Here is a 23,251-nt window from a genome sequence, read left to right on the forward strand (position 1 = left end):
TCTAAATCTGCCATCTAAAAATTTCTCTCTTCTTTTCTGCTTTCTTTCAATTTCTCACTATCTGTGCTCCATTTTTTTAAAGATTATTTATAATTCTTTCATGTATATATACCCATATATTTGTGACTTTAGTATATAATGGTCTTATGGGTTGTATTCTCCCTTTTGTCTTTTGTTTTTGTTTGTTTCTTCTGTCTTTAGGTCTACATTTAGTAGTTTCTTTCTTTCGTTGTATTCATTTCTTTTTCNTATTCTTTTTTCAAAAAAAAAAAAAAAAAAGAAAGAAAAGAAAAGAAAAAGAGAAGTCAAGAAAGAATACTCCAAATTTTGATTTGCGGTCAATAACTACAATTAAAACATAACTAATAAAACAAGTTGTAAGAAGCACAAGTATACCCAATTCCTTGTGTAGACTAACTATTTGAAATTTTGGCAAACGTGGCCACTGTAGCGGCCAACATTACATTTTCTGATCATCATGGCTCTTTTTCCTTTGCCCTTCTTTTATGGACACTCAAGACTCAAGTGACCTTTCTTCTTGTAGGACCAGCAATCTATGTTTTTCAGGTTATTCTGCACTCACTTTGTGTTTATAATTTTTTTGAACCTATTATTTTGTGCAGCATTAGCCTTTTTAGACTGCTGTCAAATCTCTTTAGACTTCTGTTCAAACCTCTTTTCAGCCTCCACCTAAAGAAAATGGTCGGATCAATCATAGAATAAGGAGTTTCACGGGAGAGAGTGATTGTTAAATTCTTGTTTAAACCCTTTTCAATTAGATCAACCCTTTTTAATAATAGTGATTGATCAAAAAGGTCAAAGGTTTTCCGTTCACTTAATCTTTTACCTGGTATAATACACTGGTGGATTTTGGTTTGCAGTAATGACTTCAATATGCTGATTCTTCCATTTTTATGGTCTTTTTTTCTATCGAAAATAAATAGTTTGTTTTGTGAACTATTGCATCTATCTGACTCATTCTTTTGATTTTTGAATTGTATCTAAATTATTGTCTACTAATTAGATTCTTTCAAGGGAAAATGGGTTTGGTTATTCATGGAGCTGCTTTCTCCGCAATTTCTTCTCGAGAAAAAGGAGTATTATCGAAGATCAAACTCCCATAGAATGTAAAACTGCTGACGCAATTTCTGTAGAAAATGCTAATGCATCTAGTAATGTCACCTTTGACACTGTAGTAGAGGGTATAAGTTTGGACATGAAGCAACAAGAGCTCGATGGCAGGTCATTTTCTTATAGTTTGTTAGTTATTGGCCTTAATTAATTCCATCTTCTCTACTTACACCATAACTTTATTTGTAGGTGCATCCAGATAAGAAATCTTCATAAAGTTTATGATACAAAGATGGGAAAATTTTGTGCTGTCGACTCTTTACAACTCACTCTCTATGAAAATCAGATTCTAGCTCTTTTAGGTTTGTTTCTTTGGTGCTTTCATTTATCTACCTCTGTAACTATTTATTAAGCATTCTTTAAAATGTTCTTGTTGTTCACATGTTCGAGTGATCAAAGAGTTCCATTTGCATACGACTTGCATTTTGACTAGAAGATATGGTAGAGTTTTTCACTTGCTTCAAGCTTTGAATGTGTTTCTAACCGCTATGAGAACATCAAGATCTGATAAAATTGGTAATGTTTATTGAATGGTTTAGAAGGACTAGAAAATGGGTAACCCAAGTTTTGAGGCTAGCTTTGTGAAAGATTATCTATTTGGTTTTTGTTCCTTTGATTGACACTTCTTCTAGCATAAAACTTAAACTCAGTAGCTTGATTTTTGGAATCATTCTGCAGTTACAAGAAGGCTCTCCAACTAGTTTGTATGACAGAGCAATTACAAAAATTTTAGACTTGTGTCCGGAAAGAAAAAATGAATATAATACATTTTCATTGAGACTTCTCTCATGGTTGCAACCTCACTATTTCTTTCATTCCATAGTATCCACACCAAGGAAATGCTGTATACACGTTGAACTAAAGAACCTTCATATGCTGTTTCAAAATCAGCCCTCCAAACATTTGTTCAACAGTCATGCTATCCAAACTTGGGAGGCTGAAAGCATCTAAAAGCTTAAAAATAATGAATTATCTTACTAAAATAATTAAGTGTAATGAAAATAGAATTGTTACCTCGTTTGGTTAATTGTTAAACTGAAATAAAGTCCATCAAATCTTCCCAAATGGTCTTTTGAATTGGTAGAGTGTACGGGCTTGTATTTTGTACTTTCAACATGCCAGTGAAAGCTAAGTGAGATGCCTTTGCACTGCTTGAGGGTGCTTTTCAAGACACGCCTCAAACATATAAGAACATAGTAGAAAATAGTGTTCATATAATTTGTTTTAATGTATACGATCATTGAATTTGATTTTTTATTTTTCAGGTCATAATGGAGCTGGGAAAAGTACGACAATATCCATGCTTGTTGGTCTTCTTCCTCCTACTGCTGGGGATGCTCTGGTTCTTGGAAAGAATATCGTAACAGACATGGTAAATTGTGTTTTACGCAGCCTAAGTTTCTCTTTTGAACATTTTCTATTTCATTCCACCTTTTTGTATATCCATTTATAATTTTTTTGCCATAACTGTTGATAACTTTCTTCAAGGCTGTAGCTGACAAGCTCCATTCTGTACGTGTAATAGAAAATATTGAAGAATTACAATCTTTTATGAAATAACTTAAACAATTTACAAGAATAATTAACTATTATTTACTTAAATGACGGAAAATGTCCCCAAAACTAATACGCATTTGAATTAATGGACAATTATCTTGTTTGGGAGTTATCCATTTCTTCATTTATTTTGGTTGTAAATATGTTAATTAGCTGTAACCATGTAGTATTGATTCTATTCTTATTCTGGTTCTTTCCTTTTATATATTAAGAACTCCTCTTATATAAGAAGTGATGTAGTTCGGTTAGATCTTTTTTCAGTCTTTAGTATTTTAGTCTTTATTGCGTAGATATGTACCGAAGCTTATTGATTTAGTTGTTTAGGGCTTTTTATTTCATCAACCCATGTGAGAGATTAACCTCTATAAATACAGAAGCCTCTATTGTTTGTAAAATAACTTCAGTAACAAAAATACTCAAATGTCTTTTTTTTGTATATCATGTTTTGGAAGATACATGATTATTAGAGAAAAGGGCAACCTATCTGACTAATAAGAAAAAAGGGGGTTAGATAGGCAACAGGTAGCTTGCTTCCAAGCCGGTCCGGCTGCGAGGAAGAAAGATATATTTTTCAGTGCTGATTTGGATCTTGGGTGACGGACTAAGGCGGCTAGAAGCGACGAGCATGTCTCCATCTTGTGCTCTGTGTCCCTGTTCTCTGATTATTAGAGCTCCAAGATCCTTGGACTCATGGCTATCAAGAAGACAATTGCTTCTGCTGGTGGAGACGACACCCGAGGCACCAGGAAAGAAGCAGAACTTTCCACGCTCTCTCCCCAACCTCCATGGCCAGTCACTTGCAAACGGTTGAAGGACAATGTGAAAATTTACAGAAAGCGGTGGAGATGATTTATCTGATGGTTACAATGACAAGACAAATAGCACAACTCATGATTAATCCAACTCAGGTGAGAAACAGGGACAACAAAGAAGGTCCTAGGCACCAAGAAAAAGCTAACAACGCTATTTTTATTCAAGAAAGGGAGTTTTCAGCAGCCCTTGTTCGAGATTGGGATTCAAAAGAGCTAGGGAAGAGGTAAATCTAAATAGACTAAGCTGTGAATTAGATTCATCTAGTAGCGAAGAAGATGTAAGTGATATTTGCAAAGAAGAAAGGAGAAATGAGTATGAATACGAGATGTAACTTGACATACGTACTTTTAGTGGTAAAATGGATATTGGGCCTTTTTGGATTGGGTTAAAAACGTCGAAAGATTATTTAAGTATGCTAATAGGGCGAGAAGAAAGCAAGTATATCTTGTTGAACTTAAATTACGGGGAGGAGCTTCGACTTGTTGGGATAGTTAGAAATCAACCGAACTATGTGGTTTTCTTCGCCAATAATGAGCAAATTTTGTACAATCAGTATAGAGTTGCAGGCAAGGTACCTGTACGGTGGAAAAATATGTGGAGGAATTCCATAGACTTGATGCAAGAACCGATTTGGCAGAGATTGAACAAGAATTGATTGCAAGATTTGTGGGAGGATTGCGTTCTGATATTAAGGAAAAGGTTGCACTCCAACTATTGGGATTTCTCCCTGATGGCATCACTTTGGTCACTAGATTTGAAGACATGAATGATAGCTGTTTCAAGAGTTTTTACTCCAAGGGCATGGTTTTGAAGAACCAAAAAGGTAATGAAAGACAGTGGGTATAAGTAAAGTCAAGGAGATCACACTCTCTTTCTCAAGCACTTTGAGTCAAGGGGAGTTACGTGTGTGTAGATGACATCATAAATAAGATTGAACATAGAAGGAAATTGACAAGAGAATTTGAGATCAAAGAACTTGCAAGACATTTTCATATCACAACATAAATATGTGATGGATTTATTGATGGAAAAAGGGAAAGCGGATGTATACTTGCACTATTGCCAATGTATCCACATAAAAAAATGGGAGAGTCAAAAGAACCTACGGTGAACAGAGAAATGTACCAGAGGCTAGTGGGGAGGCTTATATATATTGCTCATAGTTGACCAAAAATATGTAATTAACTAATTCATGCATAAAACATAGTGCTATATCACTTGAAATGAACTTCAGGAAAAGGAATATTGTTCAATGGAACAGCTCCCTTGCATTGGAAGCTTTCGTTGATGTTGACTATGCTGGATCAATAGTGGACAGAAGGTCTACTACAATGTATTGTACTTTCTCAGATGTAATTTGATAACATGGAGAAGTAAAAAACAAAATGTGGGGGCTAGATCATTTGCCGAATCAGAATTCTGAGCAAGCAGAAAGGCTATGTGAGCTGTTATAGTTGAAGATAATCCTGGATGACTTACCGATTAAAAAAAGGCCCGATAAAGTTATATTGTAACAACAAGTCAGCCATCAATATGGCTCATAATGATATTCAGTATGACAGGATAAAACATATTAAAATCAATAGTTAGAGACAGAGATAATATATATGAAGTGTGTGCTCTCAAGACTTTAAGTAGCCGATGTGCTAACAAAAGAACTTTACAACTCAATATTTCATGAGTTAGTATCCAATTTATCTATTCCTTAGCTTGCGGGGAGTGTTGAAGAAATAACCTTATTCTTAGGAATATTGGTGTAATCCCATTAAATAAGGGAATTAGTTGGTGTTTCTACTTTTCTGTACTCTTAACTATTCTCTAGGGAATGAGTTATTTTTTCTCCATCATAAAAGGTCTATGTACTTCAGTGACGTAGATAAAAAATAAGACTAAGGTACCTTAGCTTGCAACAAATATGTCAATATTAATTATGGAAGAAATGTCATGACATGTGTTTGAATATTGGATCTTCTGCTTTATGGTTCAATGTTAGAACACTAATCAATCTAAAAGTTTAAGTTGATGAATTATGGTAAATTTAATCTTTTTATCAATATCTTAAAAGTACTAACGGATGATATCATACTTCATACACATTTGTAGTTGTATCGGACGAAGTTTCTTTTCTTATAGAAAAGGGTGGTGCGTTTTGCTCCCTTTTGAATACAGGGTTGGACTGTTTGTAGATTCTTGTAAATGATGCATTTTGCTGTCTATCAGTTTTTTTTTTTAATTTTATTATATATATATAATATATATATTTCTTATCTAAACTATTATGTCGTATCTTGTTGAAATGTCATGATTTTGTTATTGGCATTGTTGTACAAAATGATTTTCTCCAATCTTGATACTTATTTTTGTTAAATTTTCTGTAGGAAGAGATACGGAAAGGGTTGGGTGTGTGTCCCCAGAATGATATTCTCTTCCCAGAGTTGACTGTAAGCAAAAATATTTAGCTTATTCCTTTGTCACTACTAATATATCCTGAGCTTATTACTATATTTATTATTATTCCTTGCAAAAATGATAAAGAGGACAGTCAGCCTGGTTTCTATTCCTAGACAATTATGACAAACAAAAGCAAACAGCGAGATTGCTAGTTGTTTTCATGTTCAAGTGTTTGCTTATTTACAACCATTTTTGCCCCCGGAAGTTTGCTCGTTGTTGTATTTCCCATGGATTAATGTTGGATTCTATAGTCGAAATTTTACTCATGGTTTACCTGACGAGGTGAAAGCCCAGTGAAATTGTTCGGAGTTTTTAAGATACAAGCTCTGTTGAGGAATATTGGGAGTGAGTCCCACATTGGCTAATTTAGGGAATGATCGGGTTTATAAGTAAAGGAATACATCTCCATTGGTACGAAGCCTTTTGGGGAAAAGCCCAAAGCAAAGTCATGAGAGCTTATGCTCAAAGTGGACAATATCATACCATTGTGGAGAGTCGTGATTCCTAACATGGTATTAGAGTCATGCCCTAAACTTAGCCATGTCAATAGAATCCTCAAATATCAAACAAAGAATTGTGTGCCTCGAAGGTGTAGTCAAAAGTGACTACAGTGTCGAACAAAGAGTGTACTTTGTTCGAGGGCTCCAGAGAAAGGAGTTGAGTCTCGATTAAGGAGAGGCTATTCGAGAGCTCCATAAGCCTCAGGGGAGGCTTATCGTGTACTTTGTTTGAGAGGAGGATTGTTGAGGATTATTGGGAGTGAGTCCCACGCTGGCTAATTTAGGGAATGATCATGGGTTTATAAGTAAAGGAATACATCTCCATTGATACGAGGCCTTTTGGAGAAGCCCAAAGCAAAGCCATGAGAGCTTATGCTCAAAGTAGACAATATCATACCATTGTGGAGAGTCGTGATTCCTAACAAGCTCTTTGTCCATGTATTGGCAATCTGATATTAATAGGATATTAGTAAAGGCATAGTAATAATGAACTACTGACAGTGTTTTCAAAGCGTAATGTGCAGTCTATGGTGTAACGTACACTCTATGGTGACAAATAAGCGACACCTTAGTGAAGCAAGACAAATGTATTAAAATGCTAAATAAGTGTTAGATATAGTTATGTTATATGTAAGAATAATAAATACTTAATTTTAAACACGTAAAAATAAGAAAAATACTATTTGATATATAAATAAAGTTAGGAAAAAGTGAATATATTCATGAAAATAAAGTACAGATGATTTTTTTCCAATATCGTAAAAAATCGATTCTACATGGCTATGACTCAAATTAAATAAAAGAAGCTTCCAATAATTTCATCGGTAAGTCATGGAAGTCAATAATGTCAGGCATTAAAAACTAGTAAATAATCTATCTTCTCCCAACTCTTTCATTATGTTAATAGTGTTCTTGGTGTCCATGTTAATAGCTACTCGCTCGGCTTTATTGAGATGGTGCAAACATATGAGAAATAGTGTGTTAAAATATCATCACGAGCCCAATAGGGTCAAGCCCAATAATTGTATGAGCCGTTTGCTAAAATGATTTAAGTATTTTAAGAATAAAGATACCTAGATATTTTTAGGAAAATGATTTAGGCATTTTAAGAATAAAGATATCTAAATATTTTATGAAAAAGATTGAAATATTTTAGGAAAAAGATTGAGATATTGTAGGAAATAGATTGTCTAGTCTCTACTATAAATACCTCTCCACCCTTACTTGGGTTTTCATCCCAAAAGAAATACAAAGCACAGAGTGCTCTAGTTTCTATAGAGTGTCTTGTAATCTTTTCTTGATTGGTGTTAATAACAAGTGCAAGTGTTTCCCACAAAGAGTTGTGTTCAACAATCTGGTATTAAAGTGAGGTTAGTATAAGTTGCCTGATCTCTTTGAATTCTTAGTATGCTTTGTGATTGCAGTTTTGTCTGATCTTCCACATCAGACACGATTTATTGAGATTATTAGTGAGTGAGTTTCTTATGTCGTGAGTTGGTTACTCTGCAAGTTCTATGTTGAAAAGACTTGTTTGGTATTACTGAGGTATTGCCAATACGATGGGTGATTTCCAAATCATTGGAGGAATCAAGAAACTCAACAACAACTACAACACGTGGGCAACATGCATGATATCCTATTTACAAGGACAGGACCTTTGGGAGGTCGTTGATGGGAGTGAAACTATGTCGCCAGAGGAGAATTCTAACAACGCATTGTGCAAATGGAGAATCAAAGCAGGCAAAGCAATGTTTGCCTTGAAAACCTTAATCGAAGAAGAGATGTTAGAGCACATTTGGGTTGACAGGACATCGAAAGAAGCATGAGACATGTTCGTGATGTTGTTCTCAAAGAAGAAGGATACGAGACTACAACTTCTAAAGAACGAGTTGTTATCAATTTTACAACGTGACATGACAATGACTCAGTACTTCCACAAAGTCAAGTCGATCTGCAGTGAGATTCCTGAACTAGACCCGAAATCCACCTTGGAGAAGCTCGAATGAAAAGGATCATTATCCACAGATTACGACCAGAATATAGAAGCTTCATTATTGCTGTACAAGGATGGCCCACTCAACCATCACTTGTAGAGTTTGAAAATTTGTTAGCCAGCCAAGAAACCATGGCTAAACAAATGGGAGACATCACATTGAAGGGCGAAGAAGAAGCACTCTACACAAGTGAATGTCGAAGCAACCCTATGCCGTCTACCAGACGTGGATACAAAAATGGTGACAAAGGAAGAAGCCACCAAGGAACTGCACAACCAGGGAGAGCTCAGAAAAACGACAACAAAAGCTCTCAAGGGAAGAGATTTAAAGGTATTTGGTACAATTGCGGGAAGAAGAGCCACATGTCCAGGGATTGTTGGTCTAAGAAAAAATATGTCGTAAGCAATATGACATCCTCCAACATGGAGATGAAGGAGGAATGAGATGCAAAGGTACTAGGCATAGAAGAAGACGAGCTAGCACTCATGGCGATGATGAGAGAGCATATCGATTATGAGAATGACTGGATCGTTGATTTAGGATGCTCAAATCACATGATTGGCGATCAGAGAAAATTGCAAGACAAGAAATAGTACAAAGGAAGTCCTATGGTACGCACAACAAATAACACAGTTGTCAATTGCTCAAATCGGCAATACGACAATCATGCCTGGCAATAAATATGATATAGTGTCACTACATAATGTTTATCATGTATCGGGTATAAAGAAGAACTTGTTGTCAGTGCCACAACTAACAACATCAGGAAACTATGTCTTATTTGGGCCAAAAGATGTGAAAGTCTATGAAGATATTAAGATAATAGGAAAGCCAACAATGGAAAGGCGAAGAGTGGAGTCCGTTTACATCTTATCTGCAGAGTCTGTCTATGTGGAAACCTCTCTTTAGCGGACACGTTTTACTATCTTGAGGGGGAAGTTCGAAAGGGAAAGCCCAAAAAGGATAATATCGGGTTTGGGCGGTTACACTCCCACAATTGAAATCGGACCATAATAAGATAAAGAGCAAGCCAGTATTTTTTATTTTAGAGTTTTGGTTGGAGAGCAATCACAAGGCTTTTTGAAGTCAAACGTTGTTCCTGATAGATTTTTCTCCTGGATAGATTGATTTGATTCAATTCTCCTTGAAGCTTCCTCAGGGTTGTTTTCCTTAGGATTTTCGTTTTGATTTGGAATGCTTTTATATGTCCTCTGTAATTCTTTTTTGCGTTTACTTTTTTTCTTCCTCGTTCATTTTAGAGTTAGTATCTTGTGAAACATTAGTCTCTTTTCATCTTTCCTATGAAAAGTTTTGTTTCCAGTTAAAAATACACACACAGATATGTATATATGTATCTTGAGACTAATATTACATTCATGTCAATACATGTATCGTTGTTTCTGTGCCTGTTACAACTAGTTTCCATATACCTTTGAAATGGTTCCAACTTTTAGTTGTCTCGTCTCATTCTCATGGTTTAGTTTTATACTTGGTATTATATTAGTTTTATTGGATGCTTCTCATTTCATTACTTCATACAGGTACGAGAGCATTTGGAAATATTTGCCACATTGAAAGGAGTGAAAGAAGACTGTTTGGAAAGGACTGTTGTTGATATGGTTAATGAAGTAAGAACTTTTAAGTTTTCCTTAAACAGGCTTCTATTGGAATAGCATACATATTCTCTAGTTTTGCAGCCTTCGATGGAAACGACCATGGATTTTTTGTGCAAGTATGACTAATAATTTCTGCTATTATTTGTTCTTTCATACTTGATTGCATAAATCTTTTTGATACTTTCTTAGGTTATTCATTGTGAATGGAATCATTGTTGTCATTGCATTACATTGTAACTCTTATAAACTTCTACGAATTGGTGTCAAAGGAATGATCTTGATTTAAGGAATATTGGTGTAATTCAGAAATTTAAGTTGAGAAATATTTGTGTAATCCCATTAAATAAGGAAAGTAGTTGACCTAGGTACCTAGGGATTTATTCTTACCTAGTATCCAGGGATTTAGTTAGCTTTTCTGTATTATAAAAGACACATGTACCTCTTTAAAAATTAATATGAAAAGAAACAAGAAGACTCATGAAGGTAATGAAAGACCGTAGATATAAGAAATGTCAAGGAGATCCAAACACTTAGAATCAAGGAGAGTTACAATGCTTCTAGTGTGTGTAGATGACATCTTAGTCACTTAAAATAATGAAGAAGAAAAGCTTGAACTTAGAAGGAAATTGATGAAAGAACTTGGAAGGCTAAAGTACTTTCTCGATATTGAAGTAGCATACTCAGCTTTGGACATTTTCATATCACAACAGAAATATGTGATGAGTTTATCGATGGAAACAGAGAAAGCAGATGTAAATATGCACCAACGCCAGTGGATCCACATAAAAAATTAGGAGAGTTGAAAGAACTTGCGATGAACAAAGAATCGTACCAGAGGCTAGTGGGAAGGCGCATATATCTAGCTCATACTTGACCAGGCATAGCATACTTAGTGAGTTTAATTAAATAATTCATGCATGATCCATGGGAGCCTCACCTTGAGGCAATATATAGAGTATTCCGTAGTGGGAAGGCGTATATATCTAGCTCATATTTGACCAGACATAGCATACTTAGTGAGTGTAATTAACTAATTCATGCATGATCCATGGGAGCCTCACCTTGAGGCAATATATAGAGTATTCCGTTACCTGAAAGGAACTTTATGTAAATGAATTTTGTTCAAACGGAACAATTCCTTTACATTTGAAGCTTACCCCGTTGCTGACTATGCTAGATCAATAGTGTACTGAAGATCTACTATGTGGTATTGTACTTTTCTTAGAGCTAATTTGGTAACATGGAGGAGTGGAGCAAAATGTTGTTGCTAGATCATCTATCAAATCAGGATTATGAGTTATTGCAAGGGCTATGTGAACTCTTACAGTTGAAGATAATTCTTAATGACTTACAGATTAAGGGAGATGATCTGATAAAGTTGTACTACGACAATAAACCAACTATCAATATTGCACATAATCCTACCCAATATGATATGACAAATCGTATTGAAATTATCGACATTTATCAAGGAGAAATTAGAGAAGGTGTTCATATGCTTTAATTATGTGTGCTCGTAGCTTCAACTAGTAGATATACTAATGAAAGGTCTTCACAACTCAATGTTTCATAAGTTAGTATCCAAGTTCGGAATTGATGATATCGACTCCTCAGCTTGAGGTGGAGTGTTTTAGGAATGACCATGATTCAAGGAATGTTTGTATACTTCCTAGGCTTAAGTTGAGAAATATTTGTGTAATCCTATTAAATAAGGAATGTAGGTGACTTCCCTAATTTATTTGTATTGATACCTAGTATCTAGGTATTTGGTTACACATGTACCTCTCCGAAAATTAATTTAAAGAGGAGATAATTTACACTTGCAACCATTAACATAAAAAAATGGAAACATTTCCATCTTTGTTTGGGAGATTGTTCTGAAAACAGTGGTGTACTTATATTTTCACAATTATTTTCAAGTATTATGATGGGTTGACTAGTAAAAATTATGTTTATTTTATTAACATACTTAGTTTTGGCCACCAGAAGAATGGACTGATATGAATGAATCGAGAAACGTGATTTTCTTCACGATAATGGGCGGAATTGTTGTGGGCATTTTGGCTGAATATGGAATGTCCTTTAACAAGTAGTAGCTGCAGAAAACTATTGGTTTCGATGACATTTTTTTAATGGATATTTTCTGTTCAAAGTTTTGGCCAAGCTTTCCTGTTCGTAGAACTTTTAATTCATATGATTTAGCTCAGAAACCTGATTTTCTTCTTCTTTGTATTTTGCATGGTAGATAACAATTAAATGTACTGTTTGGAAAGAATGATAAGTTCATTTACTCACACTGCAATTTTTTCCTACTTTTGATGTGAAAAATAATCAGATTTGTTTTACCTCTGTGTTATTGTTCACTGGGATCGGTTTGAAAAGATCAACCGTTCATTTATTTCTATCCTTATGCGCAGGTTGGCCTGGCTGATAAAATTAACACTCCTGTGAAGGCTCTTTCTGGCGGCATGAAGAGGAAACTGTCCCTAGGAATAGCGTTGATAGGGGACAGCAAGGTGGTTTATTGATTAAATAAAGCTAAGCTACGTCTCAATAATTCCTACATGTTTATTATTTTAATGTTACAGGTTATCGTCCTTGATGAGCCTACAAGTGGAATGGATCCATACTCAATGCGCTTGACATGGCAATTAATTAAAAAGATAAAAAAGGGTAGGATTATATTGCTGACAACACACTCAATGGATGAAGCTGATGAACTGGGAGATCGGATAGCCATTATGGCTAATGGATCTCTGAAATGTTGTGGAAGGTATAGCCTCTGGTAGCATGACTCCATAGTCATTGCAAAAGATTCAATTACATCATGGATCGTGATCAAATGAAGCATATTGACATTGATTACAACTTTACAAGTCCCGAAAATTTTGTATTCTCCATTAATTAATATAGAAAAAAGACACGATGCAAGAAAGGAAAGAAGAGAAACAAATAACTAATGAACTAAATTAAAATTTGACCTTTAATATTTACTAAGAATAAACTTACAAAAACAAAGTCATCCCGTAGAAAACTCTATGGGACAAAGTATTCGATGTGGACACTATATTGTTGATACTTCCAGTTAAACCATAATTTCTAGTTTCATTTCTTTTATTTATTTATTATTATTTTTTACAGTTCTCTTTTCTTGAAGCATCAGTATGGAGTTGGTTATACTCTTACTTTAGTGAAGGTGAGGGTTTTCCTCCAACTTCTTTGTTCTCGTTATGAACTTACTGAATGATGGCTTCAATAATCTGCAACCTTTGGCCTGACTCCTTGTCACAATGTCTCCTTTCAGTCTGCACCTACTGTATCCGTTGCTGCAGATATCATCTATCGTCACATTCCATCAGCAGTCTGTGTGAGTGAGGTAATCAATTCACCTGCCTATTCATTGTTTTCCGTTCAATTATAAGTAATAGTGTAGTCATGTAGGCTCACCAATAGCCTACCCGAAACTAGCTGTTGCTAGAAATATTTTTAAGAATTTTCACGATTGATCAAATCTCTTACATGAGCTATACTGACGGTTGTATCTAGATGCTACAAAAGCCCGTTTGGTTGACAATGATTGAAGAATGAAAATATATGCAAACACGATTCAATGTTTTCATTGTTCACCAGGAGTGTCTCATGAAATATGTTGAAAATAAGGTTTTGGCAGTTCACCTGTGAACTTATCAGCCTGCTTTGTTGATTCTTATTTATTGAGTTGGTTTTCTATTCATAAGTATGTTTTCCTCTCCCTTCTCCATCTTTCTCAATGTGTATATATATATTTCCTTTTTTTGTGCCCGAGCTTAAGCCCTGCTTCCAGAAACCAGGTTTTACTTCAAGGATTAGTATATTATATCAGTGCTCACTATGCCTTGGCCATTAAGAACATGTGTTCAAAATATGTTGAATGCACGGATAAAGTTGGTAACCAGGAAAATTGATGGGCACAGACTTTTTTCTGAAGTTCGTAGTTTAACATAAGGCAATTTTGACCTTTTTTTTTTCCTTTTGTGTTTCCTTTTGTACATGAATGTTTGCCATGCTTTTCAGGTTGGGACTGAGATCTCCTTTAAGCTTCCTATATCATCTGCTTCTTCATTTGAGAGCATGTTTCGGGAAATTGAAAATTATATGCGAAGATCAGTTTCTAACTCCGAAATGAATTGTTCTTCGGAAATTAATACTGGTGATGAAAAAGACCATCTTGGAATTGAAAGTTACGGTATATCTGTTACCACTCTTGAGGAAGTATTCCTAAAAGTTGCTGGATGTGATTTTGACGTTGCACCCAGTGAGAAGAAAGAAAGTTCTCTCCTTGGTAGTTCTGTGGTTTCTAATAGCTCTGTTCATCATACGCCTAGCAAAATCACTGAATCTCAGCATTTTGGGATATCTGAAAAGGCTGGTTTCTTGGCTTTTATAGTAAAAAGAGCGTGTGGTTTGGTATTTTCAACAGTTTTCAGTATTATAAACTTTCTGAGTTTAGGGTGCTGTGGGTGTGATATACTATGGAGATCAAAGTTTTGGCAACATTCAAAAGCATTATTTATTAAGAGGGCCATAACTGCTCGTAGAGACCGCAGGACAGTTGTATTCCAACTTTTGATTCCTGTTGTATTCTTGTTTGTTGGTCTTCTCTTTCTTAGGCTCAAGCCACATCCAGACCAGCAGTCAGTAACTTTGACAACTTCAGAATTTAATCCACAATTAATCGGTGGTGGTGGTGGTGGCCCAATTCCTTTCGATCTTCAGTGGAACATTTCCCAGCAGGTTATCAGTTATCATGTTAACCTGTTCTTTTCTTTGTTATGTAGACTATCTCGCTTGACAGCAATGGATACTCCTGAGGTTTAACTTCATTTTATTGTTTTTGAATCTGACGACTAATTCTTCTGAATGTTATTTGGTGACACAGGTTGCACACTGTATTAAAGGTGGCTGGATTCAAAAATATAAACCTAGTGCGTATAAGTTCCCTGATGCTGAAAAAGCATTTTCCGATGCAATAGAAGCAGCAGGGGAAACTCTGGGACCAATTCTACTATCCATGAGTGAATATCTGATGTCTAGCTTCAATGAATCCTATCAATCAAGGTGTTCTGACATATATTTTAAAATTTTATGCAGTCTGAAATATTTTAGTGTAGCTTTTGTGGAACTCCTTAACATGGATACATCTCAGCAGCATTTTTTTAATAGCCCGAAGTCCTTTTTTATTTGACTAATCACATGGTCCATCCATTTTCTCCAAGCATGATTTGACTCCAAATATTCCCAAATTTAATTTCATTACAACCACGTTCTTAGCTTGCATTTTGAACGTATGTGAGCCACTATGATTTTAGAGTGATACCATCTGGTTTGAAATGTGTTAGCCATTTTCCGCCGTAATGAATCATGTATTCCGACCTTTCAATGCAAGTTTATACTGATTTTATTTATGTATGTTATAGTGTTTATATAGTTATATTCATGCATTATTATAATTCTCCAAGGTTCTATTGTTTTCGTTTGTTTTTGTATGGTTTCTTAAAAAAAATATATTTTATATCCTTGTTTGTTTCACATGTTTTCAGTTTTAAACTTGAAAACTCATCCAATAGGAGCTTTTGTTTTTATACCTTCCATATTGGTGAAAGACATTTCTCAGACATTAATTATCCTTCCTATTCAAACACAAACATTTGTTATCCCAAACATTTTTCCTATTCAAACACAAGCATTTATTATCCCAAACGTTTAAATTCAAGCTTTTAAATCTGGAATGCTTAATATCTATACCTATGAAATAATATCAACTATCCAAATGGGCTGTAAGATATTACTCCTAGTTATATTGTCTTTTATTTTCATTTTACCGTCTTTATTTTAGGATTCCCTTCATTCTACCAACCCTGTGTTGATTACAATAAAGTTTTGGTCTACAGCCTTAATTTGGAAACCAATATTCCACATTTACTGACAGTCTTAACCCAAAACCATAAACTGTACGTGAGATTAAGGTGTTTCAATTTTCTAAAGATGATTTGGAGCACTTTGGTTGTTGGATTTCATGCGAGTATAAATACAGACCCGAGTAACTTAAAAGTCATGTTGTAGTTAATGCTTAGAAGAACTATGGGTTTTCTTGGACCTCATAGGCTGTTGCATTCATTTTGTAGCCAACTAGGGTTCTAGCAATTCAAGAAGCATGCAGTCACTTGGAATTTTGGAATCCCCAAGCTTTTATAGTCTGATCATTTGTTTGCCTCACCTGATCTTTATTTCCCACTTGTCACTAAGATTCCTACAGCCCGAGTTTAGGCGCACTAATTATGGAAAAGCAATGATCAGCCAACTACATTTAGGTTCTATTACTAAACCTTTTCTTAAACTGATATATTGGGTAGCCATTCCATAGGAAGAATGCAGCGTTGAAATTCAAGCACAGCCATGTGAAGCCTGTCGGAGTTGGACCATTTGCCTGCCTACTGCCAGATTCTTGGATGCTGTCATTTTTGTGAAGGCAGAGTTCCAAAGCTTTGGTATCAAATCTTGGTGAAGTTGGGGAAAACCATGATTATTTTATTAATCTTCAAAAAAATATGAAGTACAATGGACAGTTCCTGTGCCGTTATATAGCTTAGGCCTATAGGGAACAGGTTGAAATGAAGGAAGTTAAAGTAATTATTTTAAAGTGATTGGAGCTGAACTAACTCAATTTATTTATATTAAATATATATTTCTTATAAGAAACTGGTAGTTGTTGGTAATATCTTCCATGATTAACCAAATTACCCTACAAATAGCTGCACTGGGAAGGAGCCACAGAGTTTATTTTTTATCTGAAGGAGAAAAAGGGCGATAAAAGGTTTGTAATAACGCGATCTTAATGTTGTGCTGGACCCAAGGAATTTTGGAATTCCCCTGGAATGGGACCAGAAGTGAGAAGCAGGTGGGCAGGATATGAACAAGTGGTTCGTATCGGCCCAGTGTGGTTGGACATTGAGCACTAACTGGGGCATATAGCTGTAGCAGGATTTTATCCTTTGAATTTTGTTCGCTTATGTTTTTCTTTTTCTTTTTTTTGTAAAAATTTCATCAGCTGTGTTGGTAGCTCCTAATGATTAAAATCAAAGAAGACCTTGCATTTTTTGTGGAGCTTTGTGACCCAGATATTCTTGCAAATGCCCTCTTTCTCTATAATCCAAGAATACGGCCGGGTAATGTGGTGGGGGTATTTCCTTGTATGGCGGCGGTGAATGAGCTTAATCCTCTGAATCTCTGCCTCTAATAGGTTTTCTTAAGACAACTGTCGGGTGTCTCTGTTTCTGTCTTGTTGATCGCAATTTTTGTTGTCCTGATGACTTGAACAAGGAGTCTTTCATATTTGAGCTTAATGTCATGTCAGAAGAAAGATTTAGAGTCGTCCCTGTAAAATGGCTGAGGTTGTCAATTATGCTCTTGAGCTTGATAATGTTGGGTGCTAACATGCCCACGAATAGTGGGGAGGCTGCTGATTTTGACTAAATCATATTTGGCATGAACGGCATCTTTTAAGAGACTTGTATTTTCACATATAGTAGAAATTTAGGAATGAAATATCCTAAATTTAAAAACAAAATGAACTTGTAATAACAATTAAAATAGTTACAAGAGAGCCCTTGAATTCCTTACTTCTCATATTATTTAAAATTATAAATATGAATTTTGAAGCTTCACAAGTATATATATAAATAAATGCTATAATATTACGTCTATCCTAGCATAGAACACATTGTAACATATGCTGTATTTGTGTACATGGCTCCTCAAAAGCAGCAGTTCAATTACGTCGTCCATTTATGATTACTTTCTATGCTCTTTAGGTATGGAGCGGTTGTAATGGATGATCAGAATGGTGATGGCAGTATAGGATATACTGTACTTCACAATTGTTCTTGTCAGCATTCTGCTCCAACCTTTATCAATTTGGTGAATGCTGCTGTTCTGAGGCTTGCTACTGGTGACCAGAATATGACTATTCAAACACGAAATCACCCTCTTCCCATGACAAAAAGCCAACGCTTGCAACGTCATGTACGTGATTTCTTTCTCTTTATATGAGTATGGGTACATTTGCTGTGTATGAATTTTGTTAACTCTAAGATAAAGATGACAGGCCAGAAGATTCGTATTGTGTCAATCCTTGGTCTTTATGCATCCCTCTCCTGTACTTTTCAGAATCTTAATGGAAATCTCTTTACTTGTTTCTTAGGGAGAATTAAAAAATCAAGTAGCCTTATGTGGCAACGTTCTGTCCAATCCCTCCCATGTTCTTTTTAGAATCTTAATAGAAAGTCCTTTGTTTTTTTAACAAAATAATAATAACAAAACGGTGTCGAGTCCCAAAATGATGATCTCTCTCATCTCATTCTTCATAAAATATTCCTCTTTCTAAGGAATATGCTCTTCTGGCCCGCTGTGTTCTTGACCTGAATCGTCATCCATCAGCGTAATTATTTGCCTTGCAGAGTATTCATTTGGCATGTTGCCATCCTAAAATATGTTACCTGTTATGTAAGGAAATATATTTATTATTCTGTGGCTGCATTTCTCTTATGCGTCCTTCTGGTATGCATGAAGTTTGTGGAAGATGCTCTTATTAGAAATAACTTAGACCATATATTCTTCATGACTTCCTTCTTGCAGATCTTTTCTGAACATTGTTAGTTTTGAACTTATAGAACTCAATGTTTCAAAGACGGTGACAGGTTACATTTTAAATAGAGATTCCACGCTTTGTTCGTCCACATATAGTAAAAGTATATCGACAGTTTAAAGTTCCAAAAACACTTGTCCTGTGTAGTAAATAGGGAATATATTTACTATCTCTTGCTTCATTGCTCCTATATTCACTGAACACTGGATTGTTTTGCAAGTTTTCTCGTATCTAATAAATTCTGTATTACAAGAAATCTTAATATTGTGTGCTGTATTATCTCTTTCATTTATTTATGTCAGTACTTTTTTATGCTTCAATGAAGAAAAATCTTGTCATTTTGTAGGATTTGGATGCTTTTGCTGCTGCTATCATCGTTAATATAGCGTTCTGTTTTATTCCTGCATCATTTGCTGTCTCACTTGTGAAGGTAGTACTTTTAGATCCCTTCTTAACACATTATAAATTATTTTTGAGTGTTTGTTATGGTTTGACATAGATCCGAATTAGTCTCAATGGTCACAAATTTTGAATTTAGTCTTTATACTTTGAGTCGGGTTTCAATTTGGTGTTCATAATTTTAAAAGTGACACGTTGGTTCCTATGATTTAATCGAACATCACAAGTTATCCCAACTGTAAAAGTATTGATACTTTTTTTAACGTGAGAATAAGTTGATATTTTTACCTGGCTAATTGTGTTAGTTCACTGAATTAGGGTGTTTTAGGGTTTAGGATGGAGTAAAAAATCGAAGAAAACGTCGAAAATATGTCAAATTTCAAGTGGTTAGATGATCTGCAAATCTCCATATGCAAGAATATGCAATCAAAGGTAGTATTTAGATCAGGTTGAGTCTACAGGGACTATTTTATGCAAATTTGATAAATTGAGACCCAAATGCAAGTCTCTCTACCCCTGTTTTCTAAAACCGTCTTCTCAAAGCGGGGCCAGAGGCTTGAGAATACGTCATCCGGCCTTAGGCGATACGAATTCGAGTTGCCTGACTCACTCAGTGCTAAGAGTGAGTGTCGCACAATCGCTTGTAAATATCTAAAAAGGGTGCGATTGTGACCTAGTGCAACCAAATTTTTTTTTGTAAAATAGATCGTATGCAAGTAGTTAGAAAAATGCAGTTGTAAGATATTCAAGAGTACTAAATTGAAGACTTGGGATCCTATTTGATCAGGTAGGTAATCATGATTACATTTTCTTCATAAATACTTGGGAACATGCTTAAAAATATTATGTTTATTTTTCACTCAACAATTTTATTTTGTTGAGGGGTATATGGACAAGTGGGATGATATAAAATGTTTGTAAAATGTTTTTATCCTTTAAAACGTTCCCTAGGTATTCACTAAAGTACTCAGTTCGACGGTCATGGTTCGATGGTCATAGTGTAAAGATTTTATTTTGAATTTACGTTTCAATCGTATTATAAAGATGTTTGAAAAGATCTCACTCCAAATGAAGTTGTTGTCTTGGTCTTGATCGGAGATAGAAATGGGCGTGGTGTCCGACGTATCAGAAACTAGAACGAATAGATGCTTCTTTTATCATAGAAAACAATCTAATTATATATCTACAAAAAGTTATAAGGCTTCGAAAATTTTCTTCAAAACATGATAAAATTATCTAAATTTATGCAGGAACGTGAAACAAAAGCTAAACACCAGCAAATGATCAGTGGGGTAAGGCATCTCTTCATTTGCTTCTCATATTTTTTAAAACATTTAAGCCTGACCTTGTCTTCAAACAATATACTGTTACCAGGTTTCGATGCTTTCATATTGGATATCTACTTACCTATGGGACGTTATAAGCTTCTTGGTTCCTACTTGTTTAGCACTAGTACTCTTTTACATCTTTGGTACGTTCGTTCTCTTCTAATTATTCATTTTCCAGAGTTTTGATGATTTCGAGTTTTATTCAGTAAGTTTGTTCCATTATTTCACATCTCGTGTTGGGTTATGGAGCCTGATGCCTATCTATAGTAAAAGATCTGGTAGAAATATATATGGTAGATATTTCGTTAAAATTTGGTAGAGATATATATGGTAGAGAAGATATATATATGGTAGATATTTCGTAAAGATTTGGTAGAGATGTATCTGCTTAAATCTGTTAAAGCTATATTTAGTAAACTGAAACCATATATATATATCCCATTGGGTAGTGCTCTGTATTCTCTCTTAGTAGATACCTGAAGTCATCAATAAAACCTTTAGCCAATATTTCTCCTTGAATTTTCTCTCATGTTCTCTGTGTTCATCTTGATCGAGTGTGTTCTCTCTTGGTGTACATACCTGAAGTCATCAATAAAGCCTTTAGCCAATATTTCTCCTTGAATTTTCTCTCTCATGTTCTTTGTGTTCATCTTGATCAAGTGTGTTCTCTCTTGGTGTACATACCTGAAGTCATCAATAAAACCTTTAGCCAATATTTCTCCTTGAATTTTCTCTCTCATGTTCTCTGTGTTCATCTTGATCGAGTGTGTTCTCTCTTGGTGTACATACCTGAAGATCGAGTGTGTTCTCTCTTGGTGTACATACCTGAAGTTGTCAATAAAACCTTTAGTTAATATTCCTTCTTGAATTTTCTCTCTCATGTTCTTTGTGTTCATCTTGATTGAGTGTGTGCGTTGTTGAGCGATCCTAACATCTTTCATCTATTCCTTTTTCTTCAAAATTAATGTCAGTCTTTTGTACACCTATGAGTTCCGATAACTTTTGTGNTTTTTTTTTTTTGTCGTATTTGTTTGATTTCAAAAATGTATGCAGGTATGGATCAATTCATTGGTAAAGGTAGATTCATAGCAACGGCCGTTATATTTTTGGAGTATGGAATGGCCATTGCATCATCAACATATTGCCTTACATTTTTCTTTTTCGACCATACTGTGGCTCAGGTAAAAGAAAAATCACCTTTTTACTGTATCTAAATGGTATGAACCATCATTATTTACCAAAATATTGTCTCATTTTCTTTGCAGAATGTGGTTCTGTCGGTCCACTTTTTCACTGGACTTATTCTTATGGTTATTTCATTCATAATGGGGCTTATTGAAACAATGGCAAAAACAAATTCTTTTCTTAAGGTTGGTTCTCTTCATGCCTTTGTTATTGCTGTTTATTCAAGATGGTCTGCTAACAAGTGAATACTCTCCTAAATGGTTTTCAATTTTCATCTCCTATTGTATTTTGGGTCTCGATAAGAATAATTGAAGTGTTATATGAGACCTCCAATTGTAAATGTTAAAATAAAACTCACTAATTTGTGAAGTACCGCTTTGCGAAAATACTACTCGCGTATTTGTGAAGGAGATGTCGAGAGAGGAGAGACAAGGAGACAGACACTGATTTTATCAAAAGCCTTTTCTATTGCTCTGTATTTCTGCTCTCTTTTGCTCCGACTTTACAAGAAAAGGATTAGGTATTTATACCTTTTCTAACACTAATAATAGAGTGAGAGAAACGCTCATAAACCCCTACCATCATTCCGTAGAGAAACGCTCATAAACCCCTACCATCATTCCGTAGAGAAATGCTCATAAACCCCTACCATCATTCCGTAAAAAAACTTTTCAACGGGCTTTTTTCAAATAAACTTTCTTAACCTAACAAATTTACTCAAATTAACATTAAGTTTATTTTAAACAAAACTAACCTTCAGCATTTGAGTGTTGGATTTGAGTTTATTCCAACAGTAAATACCTACCTTAGGAGAGGTAAATTAGTAATGGCTGAAAAAACAGTCAGTGTGGGGGCTTTGTATGGGATCGATTGGAAGACTAATGAAACTCGCAATTAAAGAGACTTAGGGTTCCAACTGAATTAGGGTTCATATGACTTCCACAATGGACCACGAATACGTACATAAGCGTGCTAATAACATACACGGGATGGCATACATGATGAAAACAGATAGGAGTGGGAAAAAATGCACGACGATAAGAAAAAAAGTCCCATGATATCAGGTGCCTGAAACAACAGCAAATTGACCTAAGAAAAACAATATCCACAAGAGATCACCGAAACAACGATGACAAGGGTGACGTTGGAAGAACATTACGCCAGTGAGGATGATGGCTGAAGTTTCTGACAATTGTGGGTACCTATACTACAAGAGAAACTTACAATAAGGAGACTAATTATGAAAGAAAAGGTTATTAAATAGTAATTAAAAGATTAAAAAAACTAATATCTAAGCTAAACATAAATACTGATACAAATCTACAGATTTGATATTTAATTTCATAAGTCAGAGAAGGATTTATTCATGCCAGTCTCGCTACAGAAACCACATACCCTTCTCTATTGATAGTGATAGAAAAGCTTAGACTCTCTCTTGTTCTGTTGAATCAACCAACTATGCCATCACCATAGACTTTTATCTATATATTCTGTGCACATCTGTGAGCCATTATCAATAAGATTATTAACTTCTATCTCATTACTGTTAATTTTTCGTGTCTGTGTGCTACTGTGGCAATAATACTGATAGTCT

At 35.0% G+C, this 23,251-nt stretch overlaps 1 protein-coding gene across 1 annotated transcript in view; it reads left to right on the top strand.

Annotated features, from left to right (window-relative positions):
- LOC111803608 (ABC transporter A family member 1) overlaps nt 1-23,251 on the top strand; it is a 60,116-nt gene that overhangs the window by 27,762 nt on the left and 9,103 nt on the right. The window contains exons 12-28 of the mRNA XM_023688099.1: nt 1,025-1,242; nt 1,321-1,433; nt 2,397-2,503; nt 5,880-5,942; nt 9,988-10,074; nt 12,480-12,578; nt 12,651-12,835; nt 13,204-13,258; nt 13,367-13,438; nt 14,116-14,835; nt 14,981-15,159; nt 17,913-18,123; nt 19,092-19,175; nt 20,395-20,436; nt 20,519-20,615; nt 21,526-21,653; nt 21,738-21,842. Coding sequence (XP_023543867.1) covers nt 1,025-1,242; nt 1,321-1,433; nt 2,397-2,503; nt 5,880-5,942; nt 9,988-10,074; nt 12,480-12,578; nt 12,651-12,835; nt 13,204-13,258; nt 13,367-13,438; nt 14,116-14,835; nt 14,981-15,159; nt 17,913-18,123; nt 19,092-19,175; nt 20,395-20,436; nt 20,519-20,615; nt 21,526-21,653; nt 21,738-21,842 — 2,565 coding nt within the window. The remainder of the gene's footprint in view (nt 1-1,024; nt 1,243-1,320; nt 1,434-2,396; nt 2,504-5,879; nt 5,943-9,987; nt 10,075-12,479; nt 12,579-12,650; nt 12,836-13,203; nt 13,259-13,366; nt 13,439-14,115; nt 14,836-14,980; nt 15,160-17,912; nt 18,124-19,091; nt 19,176-20,394; nt 20,437-20,518; nt 20,616-21,525; nt 21,654-21,737; nt 21,843-23,251) is intronic.

This window comes from Cucurbita pepo, chromosome LG10 (assembly GCF_002806865.2).
Source record: "Cucurbita pepo subsp. pepo cultivar mu-cu-16 chromosome LG10, ASM280686v2, whole genome shotgun sequence".
NCBI classification, from domain to species: domain Eukaryota; kingdom Viridiplantae; phylum Streptophyta; class Magnoliopsida; order Cucurbitales; family Cucurbitaceae; genus Cucurbita; species Cucurbita pepo.